Raw genomic sequence first — 18,408 nt, forward strand, 5'->3', positions numbered from 1 at the left:
CACCACTGTCCTGGTGTTCATTTGTGCACCTATTTCCATTTCATGATTTAATTGCCTTGCGTTTCAGTTGTACATAAAAGTGAAGATAGATGCCTTATGCAAACCATGTAAGAGTGTTTGTTTGTCTTGATTAATGGTGATCTTTTGTCTGTAGCCACATAGCTTCCATGCTGTCCAGTCAGGACCTGAAGATTGTAGTGGGCTCTCTACAGATGGCGGAGATCCTCATGCAGAAGCTTCCAGATGTGTTCAGTGTTTATTTCAGGCGGGAAGGTACTGGATCTGGTTTTAATATAAGCTTCAAACAAAACCTTTTCAGAATTTAGGTCAAATAATTAATTCTCACTAGCTTTGGCAAGATTACGCGGAAAACTAAAAGTTGTCTTCAACATTGCATCATCCCCTGCATAAATATATATTAGATTACAGTTATGCATTACACCTAACACTGCCGTTTTCTCACTCTTGTTCTGTTTAGGTGTTATGCACCAGGTAAAGAACCTCTCTGAATCCGAGGTGTTCCTCACCAGCCCTCCGAAAGCGTGCACCAGTGGCACAGCTAGTCTTTGCACCACCACCATCACAACAGCAACCACTACAGCTGCTTCTAACATCACGCCAGACTTAGGCTCGCCCAGTTTCCAGCACAGCATGGATGACTCGCTGGATCTCAGTCCGCAGGGGTATAGAGCCACTCTCACGTGCACCGTTACTTATCTAGAGTTTGCAGGCTTGGTAACTAATGTCTTGCCATTTAAAGTTTAAAATGAGAACCCTCTGTTCTCTAGTAGGTTGAGTGATGTTCTGAAAAGAAAACGCCTTCCTAAAAGAGGACCAAGGCGTCCTAAGTACTCCCCACCCAGAGACGATGACAAAGTGGATAATCAGGGTACGTAGTCCTTGTGTTGAGAATTGCATTGTTGCTAAAAATACTTGATGTCTCATTTAATACAAAAATATTCATACAATGTCAATGCTTTGTGTGTTCAGCTGCTTTTTTTGGCGTCATGTTTTATTTACCTACGCATCTCCTCCACAGCTAAGAGTCCTACAACCACACAGTCCCCCAAGTCCTCTTTCCTGGCCAGTTTAAATCCCAAAACCTGGGGTAAGCTGGGGACTCAGACTAACAGCTCCAACTCAGAGCCCTCACGCACTGCAGGGGTCAGTGGTCTGGCACGAGTGCCACCCAAGGACTCGGTTTCAAACAACAGGTAAAGCTACGTGTTTGTCACTGTCATTCTTCAGACTCTTGGTTAAAGTTTTGGGGTTACGAAATACAAGTTCTTTTGATATTCATAGTGAATTTTTTGGACGTTTCAGGGATAAGATAAAGGCTTGGATAAAAGAACAAGCCAGCAAGTTTGTGGAGCGTTACTTTAATTCTGAGAGCGTGGATGGAAGCAACCCTGCACTGAATGTCCTGCAAAGACTCTGTACTGCCACAGAACAGCTGAACTTGCAGGTAACCCCAGACACAAAGTTAGCATTTGTAGCCATTATTAGGGCCCTATGAAATCAGTTTTATTTTTTTCTAAATTAATTTTTTTTTTCTCGACTCCTTTTTAAAAGTTACATTTAATTTTTATTAATTAAAAAGCATGTCTATTTAATTAAAATCTAAAAACGTCTAAAGTTTAACATCAATTTATTAAAAGTTTATAAAAGTTTTATAAAAATAATGTTTAGGGCCCTATGAATTTTTTTTTTCACCATATTTTTATTGTTACCAAATTCTGTATTTTAGCATGTCTGTTTATTTGCATGTCTGCAGTATGTCATTTTCGTCATTAGGAGGCTGCGAGCAGGCAATTTTTGAGACCACATGGATGGTCCACGTACAATAGCGATTTAACTGTTCATTTATCATATATAATATGCTTCGTTATTTATACATTACATTAATATTAAGACTTGTATGCGAATCATATTTTTGGGGGTTGGGCGACGGCATATTTTTATTGTTACCAAATTCTGTATTTTAGCATATCTGATTATTTGAATGCATAGAACAACTTAATTTTTTTTTCTTTTTTTTTCTTAAAGTAGACTTATGATTTTTTTCCCCCTCAGAAATTCTGTGTTGTGTATTTAATATTTTCTGGTTATCATATGGAAGCATAAAATATTCATTTCATTTATCTTTTAATTATTTAAAATTTAAATACATTTTTTGGCAAACAAAGGGGATTTACTATTAAAATTTAAACATGGAAGAAATGTGATTATTCCTTAAAAAATATTGCTTGTTTCATTTTAGTAGAAGTAGTAGTATGTACATTACTGAAAAATAGTACGGTAATAGGCACAATGTCTTCAAATTAAACCAAACTTTTATTTTGACTGGTTGCAGGGAATACCTTAACAGTTCTGAAATCGGTTCTTTGGTGATGAAAAGTGTTGACTTGTGTGCTTGAAAATCTGGAATCTGAGGGTGCAAAAAATAAAAATAATCAGAAAATTTACTTTAAAGTTAAACCAAATGAAGTTCTTAGCAATGTAAATTACTAAGGGTGTCCCTGACTAAGGATTTTCATAGTCACATTGGAATTTTCAAATCTTGCCGATAGTCTACTGATGGTCGAATCAAATGTTTGGGGGTGGGGCGACGGCAAAATACATAACCAAGGGTCAAGTCAAACATTTGACAGTCATAATTACTGATGTTAACACATCGGGAAAATGTGTAGAGGCTATCTGGCTATCTGCACAAAATCCCCTGAATGCAGAAGTGAACATTTCTGCACGGCTCTGAATGAATTCATTTTGTGGACGTGTTCTTTATGCAACTATGTGCAGAAACACGGCAACTACTGCTATTCACTGCTTTTTACTGAAAAATAGTAATAAGCACAATGTCTTCAAATGTAGTAAATGAAACCGCGCCTCTGCACCATTCATTAACCCTCTCGAGTCCATTAACGCATATATGCGTTTTGAGTCATTTTCTCCGGATAACCCCGAAAAGAACTTAAATTACACTCTCAGTTTTAATCGTACAGATAAGAGCAATACATCAATCGAATCTGTAAAGGGTCTACTTTTTTTTGGATACAGACATAATAACAAAACACCTTTGTGCACTTATAAAATAAAGATAACAAACAAGGTATGCTATCTGCAGTCTTTGTCTCCGCTGATTGTCATGTACAAACACATCATTAAAATGAACTGTAACTCCGTGAATACTCAACGAAGAGATATGAGAGAGATATCTATAGAAAGCCTGAAATGTCTACTTTTAAACTAAACAGGTGCTGCCGAAAACAAATATTCTGAGATAAAGTAATCCATATGAAAACAACGCGATGTCTATTTTTCATATATCCGCTCATTATATTTAATGTGACCACGCCCCCGCGCTTAACGCGCTATTCAGATTCAAACAGAAGCGCGCGGCTTGAATATGCCCACACAGAAGAAAAAGCAGCCAGACTGTTCTTTGAGTTTTTATTTTATTTTACTGTTTGCTTCGCGATGAGAGGAATAAGACATAAATCACACCCAAAAAGATGTGATGTGGTTGAGGATTTGAGAAATGGATTTCCTCAGAAAAAAGAATGAAGCACTTTATTCAGCAGAGATCATAAACATGAGTAAGTCTCTTTTTATTTATTTGTACTAGTTTTCACATAACGTGTAAACATTGTACTAGTTAGACTTTTTACAAATACTTTTTCCAAACTATAATTCCTGACTAAATGTATAATCAAGTGAAACATTATGAAGTTTCAATAACAGTATACAATACTATACCATTCAAAAGCTTGATGTAAATAATATAAATGTGTCAAATAGAGATAACTCTAACAAATGTAAAAACAATGCAGTTCTTTCAATTTATTCCCCCTAAAAAAACCTGAAAAATATTCTCAGCTCTTTTCAACATTAATAATAATAATAATGATGATGATGATGATAATAAATGTTTTTTTTTTTTTTTGGTAGAAAATAAGATTGTTAAAATGATTTCTGAAGGATTGTGTGACTGGAGTAAGGATGCCTAAAAATTTGTTTGAAAGTCAGCTTTGATTGTCCCTAATAAACTGTTTAACTGCTCCCCCAAGTGGATATTAAATTATGTTGTGGGATAATTAAATATATTCTTAATAAACTACAAACATAAAATGATATACTTTTATTTTGTTCTCACATTCTTTCTTGTAAGTCCTCCCTCAGTGGCACAGTTGAATTAGAGGCTCATTATGCAGCTCATTATGCAGGCCTTTGTCTTCTCAGGTGTAAATCACAATGATATTCATGGTAGTTGACGCCTACTCGCATATGACTTTTACCAACAAAAAGTGTCTTAGAAAATTTAAATCAATATATTGTTTTCTGTGAATGAGTAAACAAGATGATTTTCACATAATTTAGAAAGAAAAATTCTAGGCTACAAGCTCCAGTTCTCAACAATCTCGGGAACCAATGTTATGTATGTGTTTTATGGCCTTATTCAAGTGATTTAACATTTTTAGTTTTTCACTAACCATGCATAACATTTTTTTTCTCAAAAATACAATCATGTACATGCATGCATTTCACATATTATTATAGCCCAGTTTGTGCTGATTACAGTGATATTAGACTTTACCCATTTAGATATTTATAAGAAACTGAAAAAAGCACAAATATCAGGGCATGACAAAACTTCTCCAGGCCCCAAAAATACCCTTAGACTCCAGAGGGTTAACGGAGACACGCAGAACATGCAGGATTCATATTTAAATGAACTTTTACTGCTTAATAATTACAGAAACTAGTCCAGATCATGACTTGATTTAAGTGTTAATGACCTATTTTTGATTAATTCGTTCTCTGAATTTCTCTGAATTTCGTTTTATGACTGGATTCTGATGCGGAAAACATATTTCCCTACATTATAAAGCAGTTATTATGCAGATTCTGTCATGCTGCCTAATTTAAATGTTTTACCACAGAAGCAATACGCTTTATGAAACACTTTGATGCTGTTTATTACTTAATTTGTACAGTTTAGAGCGAAAACCATTTTTGAGTTTTTGTTGTCCAGTGGAATGTATTCTTTCTCTCAAACTGTGTTTTTCTGAATGTTTCAGATTGACAGCGGTGTAGAGTGTCTAGAGGAGATTAGCAGTATTGTATCTGAATCGGACGTGTCCTCTTTTGAGATCCAGCACAGTGGGCTTGTGAAGCAGCTGTTGTTGTATCTAACATCAAACAGTGAACGGGACACGATCAGTAGAGATGAGAGAATCAAGAGGTTCCTGCATGTGTTCTTCTGCTGCCCGGTTAGTGACCCTTGAAAAAACACATACAGCTTCCTGTCTCTCACAAAGCTAATTTTACTGCTTTTTGCTACTAATTACTATAAGCTGAGATATTGGCTCTGCCTACCCCAAAGCATCTCTGACACTGAAATGTGTGGGAGTATGTATATGTATCATACAGAGACAGCAAGGCAGCTCACTAGGTTTTGTAAATGTGTTATACTTTTCCCTTAGGACTGAATGTATTTGACACGTTAATTGGGCTGTTTGTTTGTAGTAGTTACTAGTGTGAACAGTGTGACTAATTGTTTGTTATACGTGATTCAGATACCAGGGCAGGAACCTCTGGGACGTTTGGACCCAACAGAGAATGGCCCACTACTGGCATTGGTGCACAAGATGAACAACTGCCTTAGTCAGATGGAACAGTTTCCTGTTAAAGTGCATGATTTTCCCAGTGGGAACGGCAACGGAAGCAGGTAATTCTCTCTGTACTCTCTTCTTTAATGCTCTTGTTGTAAGTACCTCCATTTAACAATTGCTTATATAACAAGTATTTTTTTCTATGAATTATGGATTCAAACCAAAAGCTAAGATTATATGTTAACCCTGGACTACAAAACCAGTTGAAGGGTAAAACATTTTTTAAATCGAGATTTATACATCATCTGAAAGCTGAATAAATAAGCTTTCCATTAATGTATGGTTTGATACAAAAATATTTGACAGAGATACAACTACACTTTCAAAAAAAATTAATCAAAGATGTACATTTACAAGAATGCATTTTTGTTTTAGGACTACTTTGATGATGAAAGGTTTTGATCCACTTCAGATGTTGTGCTTGAAAATCTGGAATCTGAGGGTGCAAAAAAAATTAAATATTGAACGAATTGCCTTTTAAAGTTAAACCAAATGTAGTTCTTAATAATGTAAATTACTAGGGGTATCCCTGACTAACGCCCGTTTCACACATACTCCATCTGCTTTGCGTATGTGTTGCATAATTTTTTACGCACCCATGTTATCGGATTCCAGCGTTCACACTGCACGTGGTTGCGGTCCGTCAGTACGTTCCAGGAGCAGTGCGTCAGCAGCAGTGCAGCGATCGTTTATGTACAGAGTCTATTTTTGCTGTGCTGTAAGTGCTGAATTAAAGTGATAGCAGATTGTTCGCGGTAAAAATGAACATGGATTGATACGGAAATGCAGTCATTTCACAATAAATGTATACTAATTAAAGCCTACTGTGTTTCAAGATTCAAGATTTTTATTCGTCACATACAAAATTATATATAGCATATATAACCAGCAGTGAAATGTGAGTCAGGTCCGCTCCATGGACAGTGCAATTATTGAAGAAAACAACACAGACGAAAATATACATAAATACATAAATATATTCACACGCAACACATGAGTTTTGGCTTGATTTAAAACAAGAAAAAGAGCAACTTTAGAGAAACAAGGCAACATTATATATGCACTTTTATAGAGGCAGAAAAACAAAGTTATTTAAGACCCGTTGGATTGCGTGTAATAAAGTTTTAAATGCAAAAGGCACGAGAGTCGACTGTTTCTGTCAGTGGTGAGTTTTAATTTTAAATGTTTGTGATATCCTAACAAGAAAATTAGGCTAATGTTGTGTTTAAATGTGTTGCAGCTTGTTTCAGCAACTTATTATAAAAACCTAGCAGTCAAATGCATGAGTAATACATTGTTTATATTTGAATTTAAATATGTCTATGAAAGAATGTTACTGTATTGTGAAAGAGTATCACAATGCTGAAAAACCTTGTTCATTTGTTTTATAATTTTTTTTTTACATGCTTTAATATCAAAATAATGGACAAATGTTTTTGTTTTTTTTTGTGGCTTAAACCGACGCGGATCAGTAGCAGACTGCAAACGCGTCCTGTGTGAAAGCACAATTAGTCCGTGCTGCTTCAGCACCACATATGTAACGCACACGGACTGCAGACGCACTGCAGAAGGAGTATGTGTGAAACAGGCATAAGGATTTTCATAGTCACATTGTTGACTTGTGTGCTTGAAAATCTGGAATCTGAGGGTGCAAAAAAATAAAAATGAGAAAATTGACTTCAAAGTTAAACCAAATGAAGTTCTTAGCAATATAAATTACTAAGGGTGTCCCTGACTAAGGATTTTCATAGTCCCATTGGAATTTTCAAATCTTAACCGATAGTCTACTGATGGTCGAATCATATTTTTGGGGCGGGGCAACGGCAAAATACATAACCAAGGGTCAAGTCAAACATTTGACAGTCATAATTACTGATGTTAACACATCGGGAAAATGTGTAGAGGCTATTTGGCTATCTGCACAAAATCCCCCGAATGCAGAAGTGAACATTTCTGCACGGCTCTGAATGAATTCATTTTGTGGATGTGTTCTTCATGCAACTATGTGCAGAAACATGGCAACTAAACTCTAAAAATTCACTGCTTTTTATTATAATATTGTTGTCATTATAATGTTATGTATATGACAGTCCCAGTCATAGTTATTAATCTACACTGAAGAGATAATCACTATAGTACTACAATAAAGTGATTTACTGCAGTGTAACCAAATGATTCTTACCAGAGATAAATATATTCACGATATACACCAGCTAAAATGTTTTGATCTCTTGTACCCTGCCTGATTGAAAAAAAATCCAGTCTTTTACTCTGTCTGTCAGTTTGTGTCTTGTTAAAGAATTAAATCCTTGCCGCCAAGATGCTCCTCTCTTGGTCACAGATAATGGAAAGTGAAACTTAAATCTGTAGGGACAGTTGGTTTTATTCACACACATTAAAATATTTATTTAAAGCTTTCTTTTCAGATTCTTATTTACAGCATTATCTTAAAGGGTTAGTTCACCCAAAAATTATCTCATTAATGACTCGCCCTCATGTCGTTCCAAACCCGTAAGACCTCCGTTCATCTTTGGAACACAAATTAAGATATTTTTGATTGAATCGGAGGGCTCTTTGATCTCTCCATGCTCAATTGGGTTTAAGTCAGGGCTCTGGCTGGGCCATTCAAGAACAGTTACGGAGTTGTTGTTATTTTAGCTTGGGGTCATTTTCTTGTTGGAAGGTGAACCTTCGGCCCAGTCTGAGGTCCTGAGCACTCTGGAGAAGGTTTTCGTCCAAGATATCCCTGTACTTGGCCGCATTCATCTTTCCCTCAATTGCTACCAGTCGTCCTGTCCCTCCAGCTGAAAAACACCTCACAGCATGATGCTGCCACCACCATGCTTCACTGCTGGGACTGTATTGGACAGTGATGAGCAGTGCCTGGTTTTCTCCACACATACAGCTTAGAATTAAGGCCAAAAAGTTCTTAGTCTCATCAGACCAGAGAATCCTTCAGGTGTTTTTTTAGCAAACTCAATGCAGGCTTTCATGTGTCTTTCACTGAGGGGAGGCTTCTCGTCGGGCCACTCTGCCATAAAGCCCGACTGGTGGAGAGCTGCAGTGATGGTTGACTTTCTACAACTTTCTCCCATCTCCCGACTGATCTCTGGAGCTCAGCCACAGTGATCTTTGGGTTCTTCTTTACCTCTCTCACCAAGCTCTAGGAAGGGTTCTTGTCATCCCAAACATCTTCCATTTAAGGATTATGGGGGCCACTGTGCTCTTAGGAACTTTAAGTGCAGCAGAATTTTTTTTGTAACCTTGGCCAGATCTGTGCCTTGCCACAATTCTGTCTCTGAGCTCTTCAGGCAGTTCCTTTGACCTCATGATTCTCATCTGCTCTGACATGCACTGTGAGCTGTAAGCTCTTATATAGACAGGTGTGTGGCTTTCCTAATCAAGTCCAATCAGTATAATCAAACACAGCTGGACTCAAATGAAGGTGTATGATCAGAAGAAATGGACAGCACCTGAGTTAAATATGAGTGTCACAGCAAAGGGTCTGAATACTTAGGACCATGTGATATTTCAGTTTTTCTTTTCTAATAAATGTGCAAAAATGTAAACAATTCTGTGTTTTTCTGTCAATATGGGATGGTGTGTACATTGATGATTTTTTTTTTTTTTACTTAAATGATTTTAGCAAATGACTGCAATATAACAGATTGAAAATTTTAAGGGGTTCTGAATATTTTCCGTACCCACTGTATGACTGGTTTTGTGGTCCAAGGTCAGATATATCAAATTGAGTCTGACTTTGATGGAAAAATTGTTTTTTGTTTTTTTTTGGATGCAAAAAAAATATCTTGTGCTGATTATTCTTTTATTTTATTTTTTTTGCAGGGGTTCACAAGCCCTTAAGTTCTTCAACACACATCAGCTGAAGTGCCAGCTGCAAAGACACCCAGACTGCACCAATGTAAAACAGTGGAAGGGTGGGCCAGTCAAAATTGACCCCTTGGCCCTGGTACAAGCTATTGAGAGATACCTTGTGGTTAGAGGTAAACACGCAAGAATCTGAACATGATTTTCTCAGTTCTCTGGTGTCTGAGTTCTCAGATGAGATGGTTGACTTTTGCGTTCTCCACAGGGTATGGAAGGATCAGGGAGGAGGATGAAGACAGTGATGATGATGGTTCTGATGATGAGATTGATGAATCTTTGGTATGGATGATTGTTTTCATGATATTTACTTAGTAACTGTGATCAGAATGGCATGCTGTGTGTATTTTGAAAATGTTTTTTAATACTGTGTATTACCGTTTCTCCAAGGCTGCCCAGTTCTTGAATTCTGGGAGTGTACGTCACAGGCTGCAGTTCTACATAGGAGAGCACCTGCTGCCGTACAACATGACGGTTTATCAGGCTGTCAGGCAGTTCAGCTTGCAGGCTGAGGAGGAGCGAGAGAGCACAGATGATGAAGCAAATCCTCTGGGACGGGCTGGCATCTGGACCAAAACACACACTATATGGTACACAAGTTGCATGCCTTTTTCTAACTCTTTCAGAAACCGCACAGTCACTAACCGCATAATCACTATTACTTGACTCACATTTCACTGTTGGTTATATATGCTCTATATACGCATACAAATCTTGAACCTTGAATCTTGTTTGCAGTTGTTTGCAACCATATTATTTGAACTATTTTGTATTCGTAGTGTGTTAATAAATATTTGTTTGTGTGTGTTACAGGTATAAACCAGTCAGAGAGGATGAAGAGGGCTGTAAAGATGCTGTCGGAGGGAAGAGGGGTCGCGCACAGACAGCTCCCACTAAAACCTCCCCTCGAAATGCAAAGAAACAGGACGAACTGTGGCATGGTAGGGAAATATCGTGCATTTGTGTACTGATAACCTATAAAAGCTGTATAGGAGTTTAATAAGGGACTGCCTTGGAATCCATCTCTATTCACACTTTTTTTGTGTCTGTGTGTGTGTGTTTTCAGAGGGTGTGTGTCCCAGTGTGACAAACCCATTAGAGTCATACCTCATTAGTGATCCTCCAGAGGGCATCACTTTTGACGATCCTTCAATGGAGGTGGTTCTGCTGCTGAGGGTCCTGCACTCCATCAGTAGATACTGGTTCTACCTGTACGATGTGAGTACCATGTTCAAGAACACTTCCATTCATACAGAAGCACAGGTACAATGACAGAAGCTCTATCAGAATGTATGCTTAATTATAATAATAATTCAAAACGTAGAAGGTTCTTTTTCTTTTTTATTCCTCTTTGATTTTGGTGTGAAATGTGACCTGGGGCCTGTTCCATAAAACAAATTTACCTAATAAGCCAGGCTTATTTCAGTTAGTCTGACTTATTTTGAACCAAGGGCCAGTTGCATAAACAGCCACCATGTCTTAAGAACTAGTTTGACCAACCTAGCAGTTGCCAAGTAATCGGTCTTACTTTTTTTCAATACAAATAAGACCAATCTACCTTTTTGTAACAGTTAAAAAAGTAATTACCAGTCTTGGAAAAAAAAAACAATTAGCTGACTAACTTAAGACTAGTCTAAACAGTTTATGCAACAGGCCTCTGGACATATCTCAGCGAGATTCACCCAATAATAACACAATGCAACATATTAGATTTTACATTGATCTCTCTTTTCCCCAGAATGCTGCATATAAAGAGATCATTCCCACTGGTGAGTTTATTAACAGTAAACTGACAGCAAAGGCCAACAGACAGTTGCAGGATCCACTGGTCATCATGACAGGGAACATCCCCACCTGGCTCACCGAGCTCGGCAAGACCTGGTACTGCAAACTCTTCATCTTATTCTTTTCATTCATGCGGTCTTAAGCTGTCTGGTCTGGACTTTTTTTTAAACCCGTAATCTTCTCTCTTCTAGTCCCTTCTTCTTCCCGTTTGACACGCGACAGATGCTCTTCTATGTGACGGCGTTTGACCGCGATCGCGCCATGCAGCGCCTGCTCGACACCAACCCAGAGATTAACCAGTCTGACTCACAAGACAGCCGTGTCGCTCCACGCCTTGACAGGAAGAAGGTTGCCCTGAAATTCCTGTTTAAACATTTGCATGCTGTAATTGCTTCATGTACGCCATAGCAGAGGTATGTATTCATAAACAACCTCCTAACGTTCTATTATTCTTTGCATTGTATGTATAGAGAACGATAAACCGTGATGAGCTCCTTAAGCAAGCAGAGTCAGTAATGCAAGACCTCGGGAGTTCCAGAGCCATGCTGGAAATTCAATATGAGAACGAGGTATGCTTGACTGACGATTAGGCCAGAAACATAATCTACACAATATTCTTGGCCAGTGCATTTCAACCGTGTCGTTTGTGTTCTTACGTTAATCTGTTACAGTAACAAACAGGAGGCCCTGCAGAAGTGGTGGTGTTCTGGTAGCTCGCTATAAACATACTGACTGTTTGCCACCACTGTTTTTTCACTAGCCCATAGAGTCTGTGTATTTCAGCCAGTGCGATTTTAAACAAGTCTCTCGGTTTCTGCTCAGAGTCCACTTTTCTGTCAGTCTTGTTTGATTTATGCCTGACTTCTCTCTGTGTCTCAGGTGGGAACAGGCCTCGGACCTACGCAAGAGTTCTATGCTCTGGTGTCTCAGGAGTTGCAGAGGGCCGATTTGGGTCTTTGGAGAGGAGAGGAAGTCACTCTCTCCAACCCTAAAGGTAACGGTCATATATTTGTCAATTTTGAGCATGGTTTCCAATGTAATGAAAATAGCATTCTACTGCTGTTCACTAAGCTTGTTTCTTCCGTCTCTCTCTCTCTCTCTCTCTCTCTCTCTCTCTCTCTCTCTGCCTCTCTCTCCCCCTCACACACACACACACACTCCGTCTGTCTCTGAGCAGGGAGGCAGGAGGGTACCAAGTATATGTTCAGTTCCAGAGGGTTGTTTGCTGTTCCATTTGGACGAACTACCAAACCAGCTCACATCGCCAAGATCAAAATGAAGTTCCGTTTTCTTGGAAAACTGATGGCTAAAGCGATCATGGACTTCAGATTGGTACGTTTACTCATGAAAAAGTGACTTGAAGGACAATACTTTTTTTTTTTACTGTTTTCTACTTCAGAAACTGTATAACCTTCACACTTTTCATTCGTTTTATACCTTTCTATTTTTCTTTCAAGTATTTCAGCCTTTTACAGGTGTCTGTTTTTTTTGTCTCTAGTTGGACTTGCCTCTAGGTTTGCCATTCTATAAGTGGATGCTGAGGCACGAGTCCTCCGTCAGCTCTCATGACCTGGTCAACATTGATCCTGGTGTCGCCAAATCCATCCAGCACCTGGAGGACATCATCCGCCAGAAGAAGAGAATAGAGCAGGACAGATCACATGTGAGCACTGGCCGCTAACATGATGCATAGAGACATGAAACATTCAAAACCAACCAACACCTGGGCTGTTTTTTGTATTGTAACTGTGTGTATTTGTCAGACACGGGAGACCCTACAGCAGGCCTTGGAGAGTCTCAACATGAACGGCTGCTCGGTGGAAGATCTGGGCCTGGACTTCACTCTGCCTGGATTCCCAAACATTGAGTTGAAGAAAGGGGGCAAAGACGTGCCAGTCACCATTCACAACCTGGAGGAATACCTCAGAGTAGGGGACTGAATAACCTGACACATGTCATAATTTATGTAGCCTGAATAAACCATTCTAACTTCACCGCCTCTTGTTCCATCTGTCTGCAGTTGGTGGTTTACTGGACACTCAATGAGGGCGTCTCTCGGCAGTTTGAGTCGTTTAGGGAAGGATTTGAGTCTGTCTTTCCTCTGCAACACCTGCAGTACTTCTATCCTGAAGAGGTGAGCGCTTTTTTTAAAGACCAAGCACTGAAGGTGCCACAGATTCCTGCTGTATTTCTTGGCTTTATTCTTCTCATTGCACATTAAAGATTTTGCTTAGTTGTAGGACAAGTTTTAAATGGTGTGCCATAACCGTGCCAAAGGTGTCATGAATGGAGAATTCAAACTTTACCTATTTTTTTTTACACATAAGTAGACATTGTTTTGATATGTTAGAACTGTGTACAGTTAGACACTGTCACAAAACCATTAATTGCCATTTATATTAGTAACTCAAGCCAGTGACTAAACTGTGAACTTCTTAGTATCAATAAAATATGCAATTAATCAAATTCTGATTTAATTGTATACAGAAAGCAATCAAAGATTGCTCTTACCCTATAATCAGTGGAGCCGTCATGTTTTTTAAGCAATATGAGCTCTCATTGTCATAATTATACTGAGTAGCTGCACAAATGCTTTTTTTCTGAATTTCATACCCAATTACCAGATTTACATATTGTCAGAACAACTGTTTGGGGACTGTGAGAAAGAAACTCCTTAGTAGAAGTCAGTGTACCATCAGAATGATTTTGAAACTGATATTTCAAGGTTAAACAAAAAACAAACTTGCATAAAGATGCTTTAATTGAAATAGAACTAAAAATAAATATTAGATGAAAAATGTAAGCTGAAAAATAAATATTGAATTGGCAACTAACTGATAGAAAATAAGTTGAAGAATTAAATTGATGAACTGAAACTGAAATAAAAAATAAAGCTAAATAGAAATATTTAAAAAGCACAAAACTTGCTTAAATTAAAAACCGAAAATAAAAATAAATGTTATAATATATAAATAATACTAAAAGAATTAGTTTGTAGAGTGTTGAAATCCTAGAACTAAAATTATAATGGAAAATTGACTTGTTTCTAAAGTATGCCACAGGATTGCCATCCATGACCTTTTTAACTGGTGGTTTTACAATGAGATTTGGATCTAGTTTAATCTTTCTTTTCCTGTGCTCTCCAGCTGGATCAGTTGTTGTGTGGCAGCAAGTCAGAGTCCTGGGATGTGAAGACACTAATGGAGTGCTGCAGACCGGACCACGGCTACACACATGACAGGTATGGGACTTTTGCCCTGATTTGAACTCTGAAGGACTCGATGCTAGTTGTCCATTAGTCTCGCGTAGCCAGATCTTCAGACTGATGGCAGAAGGCCGACACGTCAAACAACCAATCACAGTTTGTTTCGTTCATCGTCATGTTTCAGGGTGTGAAAATGTCGCGACAATAACGGTGTAAAACTCTCGGACATGTTTTAAAGATTCCATGTCTCAAACTTAACATTTTTCACATACTTCTGAAAATCCAGCGTTTAGCTGATCCTGATAAGCGCTTGTCCACACAGTTGTAAACACGGGGTTTTCTTCTTTTGTGAAGGGGTTTGGCGTCACGGCATCTGTTTCCAAGCGGAACGTTAAAGAACGCGACAAACGCGTCTCCCGGAAATCCTTTAGAATTCAACCAATCTGATCGAAACTCCTGAAGTGTTTCCACTTTTGTGTCCCATAATGCATCAGAAGTTCAGCAAATGGTCCGAGGGCATTACATCTAAGGCTGAGTCAAAGCCATTGGTTCGATCCAGTCAGAGGGCATCAGACACATTTCATATTTTGAGCTGATTGTACAAAACATCTTAATTTGTCTCTTAGCGTTGCTTTAAGTTTACATTTTTAATGACTTAATGTCTGGTAGTGTGTGATCTTTAGTGTATGATGACCGGTTTTTCTGTAACTAAGTTGGCATTAAGGCATTACTTGCCATGGCAATGAAGATTTTCAGCTTGTGTAGTGTAATCCGGCCTCAATAAAGCTCTTTCTGTGTAATCACAACATGCATTATAGTCACACGTCACACAAACTCTGAGGAACCTCCCTGGCTGTATAAATGACAGATTTTGTTGTGTCTGTAGCCGTGCAGTGCGGTTCCTGTTTGAGGTGCTGAGCAGTTTTGATGCAGAGCAGCAGAGACTTTTCCTGCAGTTTGTCACAGGCAGCCCCAGACTTCCTGTCGGAGGTGAGCACCCATTTCAATCAACAGAATATCAGCCGTCAGGGAGATGTTCTCCGATAACGTGGCCTCCATCTTTGTTTTCCTCTCAGGATTCCGGAGTTTAAACCCTCCCCTCACCATCGTTCGGAAGACGTTCGAGTCGACGGAGAACCCGGACGACTTCCTCCCGTCGGTGATGACGTGTGTGAACTACCTGAAACTGCCGGATTACTCCAGCATCGAGATCATGCGCGAGAAACTGTTGATTGCTGCGCGCGAGGGCCAGCAGTCTTTCCATCTGTCCTGATCTCTCCTCCCGCACCCTCTCACTCAAAATGGCCTTCAATCAACTCACTGCAGAACCACACAAATCCTGACTTCTTCCTTTAGACTTCCTCTTTCATTTTTCCCTGCTCTTTTTCTTTTCTTTTCTTTTCTTTCCTTTCCTTTTTTTTTTTTTAAACAAACACCAACATTGAGGCAAAATATGTACAGCCTACATGTTTAAAGAAAAGCAGCTTGCAGAAACTAAACGATAGAACATAAGAGACTTCCTTTTGACTCCTGACTAGGAGGAAAGGGTGTTACGTGACTCATCAGATTTTTTTTTTTTTTTTAAAGAAACATTTAAAAAAGAAACTTCAGAGCAGATTATAAAATATATCAGTAGTTGAGAAATGTTCAAGCCGAGAAAAAAAAAAGAGGAGAAAACCTGGGTGACATTTGAAAACATTGCTTTCTGATGTATCAAGAAAAAAAGGGATGTTTTTTTTGTTCTTCTCCTGGTGAATGACATCTTCACTGTGTGTTCCTGTTGGGGAGGGGGCATCCATCAAGCCGGCGAGGGTCCTTATAGCTCCAAAGATCATTTGTACAGACAAACATTTGCAGATTTTGCTTATTCGACACATTTGATAGAATAGCTGTGCTCTCCTGCCCAGTTTCCCCTCTGTTCTGTATTATACCCCCGAACGACTCTTTATATTTTAGTTCCGTATTGTTGTTTAATTTCTCTCTCTCTCCTCTTGTGTGTCACTTTTTTCCCCCTTCCTTTTTATTTGAGAGAATTTTGAACGTGCAAGAGAGTTCCAGGTGGTTGAATGCGGGAAGTGTAGTATCTTTATTATAATATTATTATTATAATTATTATTATTATTTTGGTTTGTTTGTTTTTTAACCCAAGTTGAAATAGTTTTCTGGCCGACATTTCACATAAAGCGTCAGCTCCATGTTGAAAAGATGTATCCATTGTGTTGGATGAATAGACTCCTACATGGTTCTAGTAGTGTGCCTCTGCTGGACTTCTGGGGACTTGAGGTCTTAATGATGGGCCTGCTGAAGTTTGCTTGGCTGGTGAAGCCAGGCTTTAATCCCGTAATGTAGCCGAGCACAAGAAATTCATTTAAAAGAATCGGCTGGTCTTATTTTATGGTTTCATGGCCAGATAGCATTTCAAAAAAAAAAAAAAAAAAAAGTTCATTAAAATAAAGTTTATATGCAGGTTTCACACCCGGTTTGAGGTGGGATTGTCTGCCCTATTTTTCTTTGTTTGGTTTTTTTTAATTTTCTATTGTTTCTTTTTTTTTCCCCTCTTGCTGTAGTTTATTTTTGCACTGCTGGCTTGGAACAAACCGTGGTGTGCACTGCAGTCTGTGGCCAGGAGGAGGTGCTGCTGTGCGCTCTCCTGTCCTCATTGTTCATGTGCTGGTTTCTAAGATCTGCAATAATTTACTGCATCAGGTTCATGTTTTTACCTGAACATAAATAAAGTAATTGTTTGACTCGGTCTGTGCTGGTGTTGGTTAAAGTCTACAATGAACATGGTCAAGGGTCAAAAGCACATGAGTAGTTGCCTTCGTTAGTGAAGTGTACGATGCAAACTTTCTTCTGAATAAGCAGTATACGAGTTAAAGTACCCTGATGAAATAATTGAGCTAGTGACAGATATGACAGAAATGCAATTCATTTGCTGTATTTGGGGAGGGTTGACAACATTAAATATTTATGGCTGTCTTAATTTATTTGCTTTGAAACATTAAACCATAGAGTTTTTATTCTGGTGGGGAAGCACATTGTAAATTTGGGAGGAATGTTGCCTTGTGTAATGTTTTCACATGCACAGCACTTGCAAAGATCAAGTTTGCATGGAGCAGCATACAGCAAAATGAGGTAACATTTATGCAGTGACTGCATTATTTAAAATTTGATTAGTGAATTTCAAATAGCTGTTTTTTCAATTTTCTGTTAGACCTACTTGGAAAAGTCTCTTGACTGATGAATTGGCACGACATGAACTATGGTTTAGTTATTTTACATGGATTAGCGTTCTATCACATTCCCTCCAATGGATGCTCTGCAGTGAATGGGTGCCATCAGAATGAGAGTCCAAACAGCTGATCAAAACAGCATAATAATCTATAAGATGCATGTTTGTAATTGTAAGAGTGTCAGAAAGCTTGGTGTTACCTTTGATGACCAGCTGACCTTCAAAGACCACATTGTAAAGACTGTTCGATCTTGCAGGTTTGCATTGCACAACATCAGAAAGATCAGGTCGTTTCTAACAGAGCATGCTGCACAACTTCTTGTCTAGGCCCTTGTCTTTTCTAGACTGGACTACTTGCAGAGCTCTTCTGGCTGGACTTCCATCAAGCACAATCAAACCTCTACAAATGATTCAGAATGCAGTGGCACGACTGGTCTTCAATAAAGCCAAAAGAGCCCATGTTACACCTCTCTTTATCTCCTTGCACTGGCTACCGGTTACTGCTCGCATCAAGTTCAAGACATTGATGCTTGCATATACAACAGTCACAGGCTCAGCTCCCGCCTACTTCCACTCACTATTAGGAATCTACATCCCCTCCAGAAGTCTGGTACCAATACAGAGAGTTT

At 38.7% G+C, this 18,408-nt stretch overlaps 1 protein-coding gene across 9 annotated transcripts in view; it reads left to right on the forward strand.

Annotated features, from left to right (window-relative positions):
- Positions 1 to 17,299, forward strand: part of LOC113118600 (E3 ubiquitin-protein ligase TRIP12) — a 91,363-nt gene extending 74,064 nt beyond the window's left edge. For 4 of the 9 annotated variants that reach the window (XM_026287901.1, XM_026287897.1, XM_026287899.1 and 1 more), the window contains 23 exons: positions 155 to 273; positions 479 to 683; positions 789 to 889; positions 1,040 to 1,214; positions 1,324 to 1,465; positions 5,079 to 5,270; positions 5,577 to 5,728; positions 9,519 to 9,676; positions 9,766 to 9,839; positions 9,948 to 10,147; positions 10,371 to 10,498; positions 10,624 to 10,775; positions 11,296 to 11,438; positions 11,534 to 11,690; positions 11,813 to 11,911; positions 12,222 to 12,336; positions 12,517 to 12,674; positions 12,841 to 13,005; positions 13,106 to 13,270; positions 13,363 to 13,476; positions 14,489 to 14,583; positions 15,434 to 15,537; positions 15,624 to 15,820. In XM_026287901.1, coding sequence (XP_026143686.1) covers positions 155 to 273; positions 479 to 683; positions 789 to 889; positions 1,040 to 1,214; positions 1,324 to 1,465; positions 5,079 to 5,270; positions 5,577 to 5,728; positions 9,519 to 9,676; positions 9,766 to 9,839; positions 9,948 to 10,147; positions 10,371 to 10,498; positions 10,624 to 10,775; positions 11,296 to 11,438; positions 11,534 to 11,690; positions 11,813 to 11,911; positions 12,222 to 12,336; positions 12,517 to 12,674; positions 12,841 to 13,005; positions 13,106 to 13,270; positions 13,363 to 13,476; positions 14,489 to 14,583; positions 15,434 to 15,537; positions 15,624 to 15,820 — 3,310 coding nt within the window. Of the gene's footprint in view, positions 1 to 154; positions 274 to 478; positions 684 to 788; positions 890 to 1,039; positions 1,215 to 1,323; positions 1,466 to 5,078; positions 5,271 to 5,576; positions 5,729 to 9,518; positions 9,677 to 9,765; positions 9,840 to 9,947; positions 10,148 to 10,370; positions 10,499 to 10,623; positions 10,776 to 11,295; positions 11,439 to 11,533; positions 11,691 to 11,812; positions 11,912 to 12,221; positions 12,337 to 12,516; positions 12,675 to 12,840; positions 13,006 to 13,105; positions 13,271 to 13,362; positions 13,477 to 14,488; positions 14,584 to 15,433; positions 15,538 to 15,623 lie in introns of all 9 variants that reach the window. The other 5 variants (XM_026287900.1, XM_026287904.1, XM_026287902.1 and 2 more) reach the window with 3 other exon arrangements.
- Positions 17,300 to 18,408: the final 1,109 nt, after the last annotated feature.

Source organism: Carassius auratus, chromosome 18 (genome assembly GCF_003368295.1).
Source record: "Carassius auratus strain Wakin chromosome 18, ASM336829v1, whole genome shotgun sequence".
Taxonomy (NCBI): domain Eukaryota; kingdom Metazoa; phylum Chordata; class Actinopteri; order Cypriniformes; family Cyprinidae; genus Carassius; species Carassius auratus.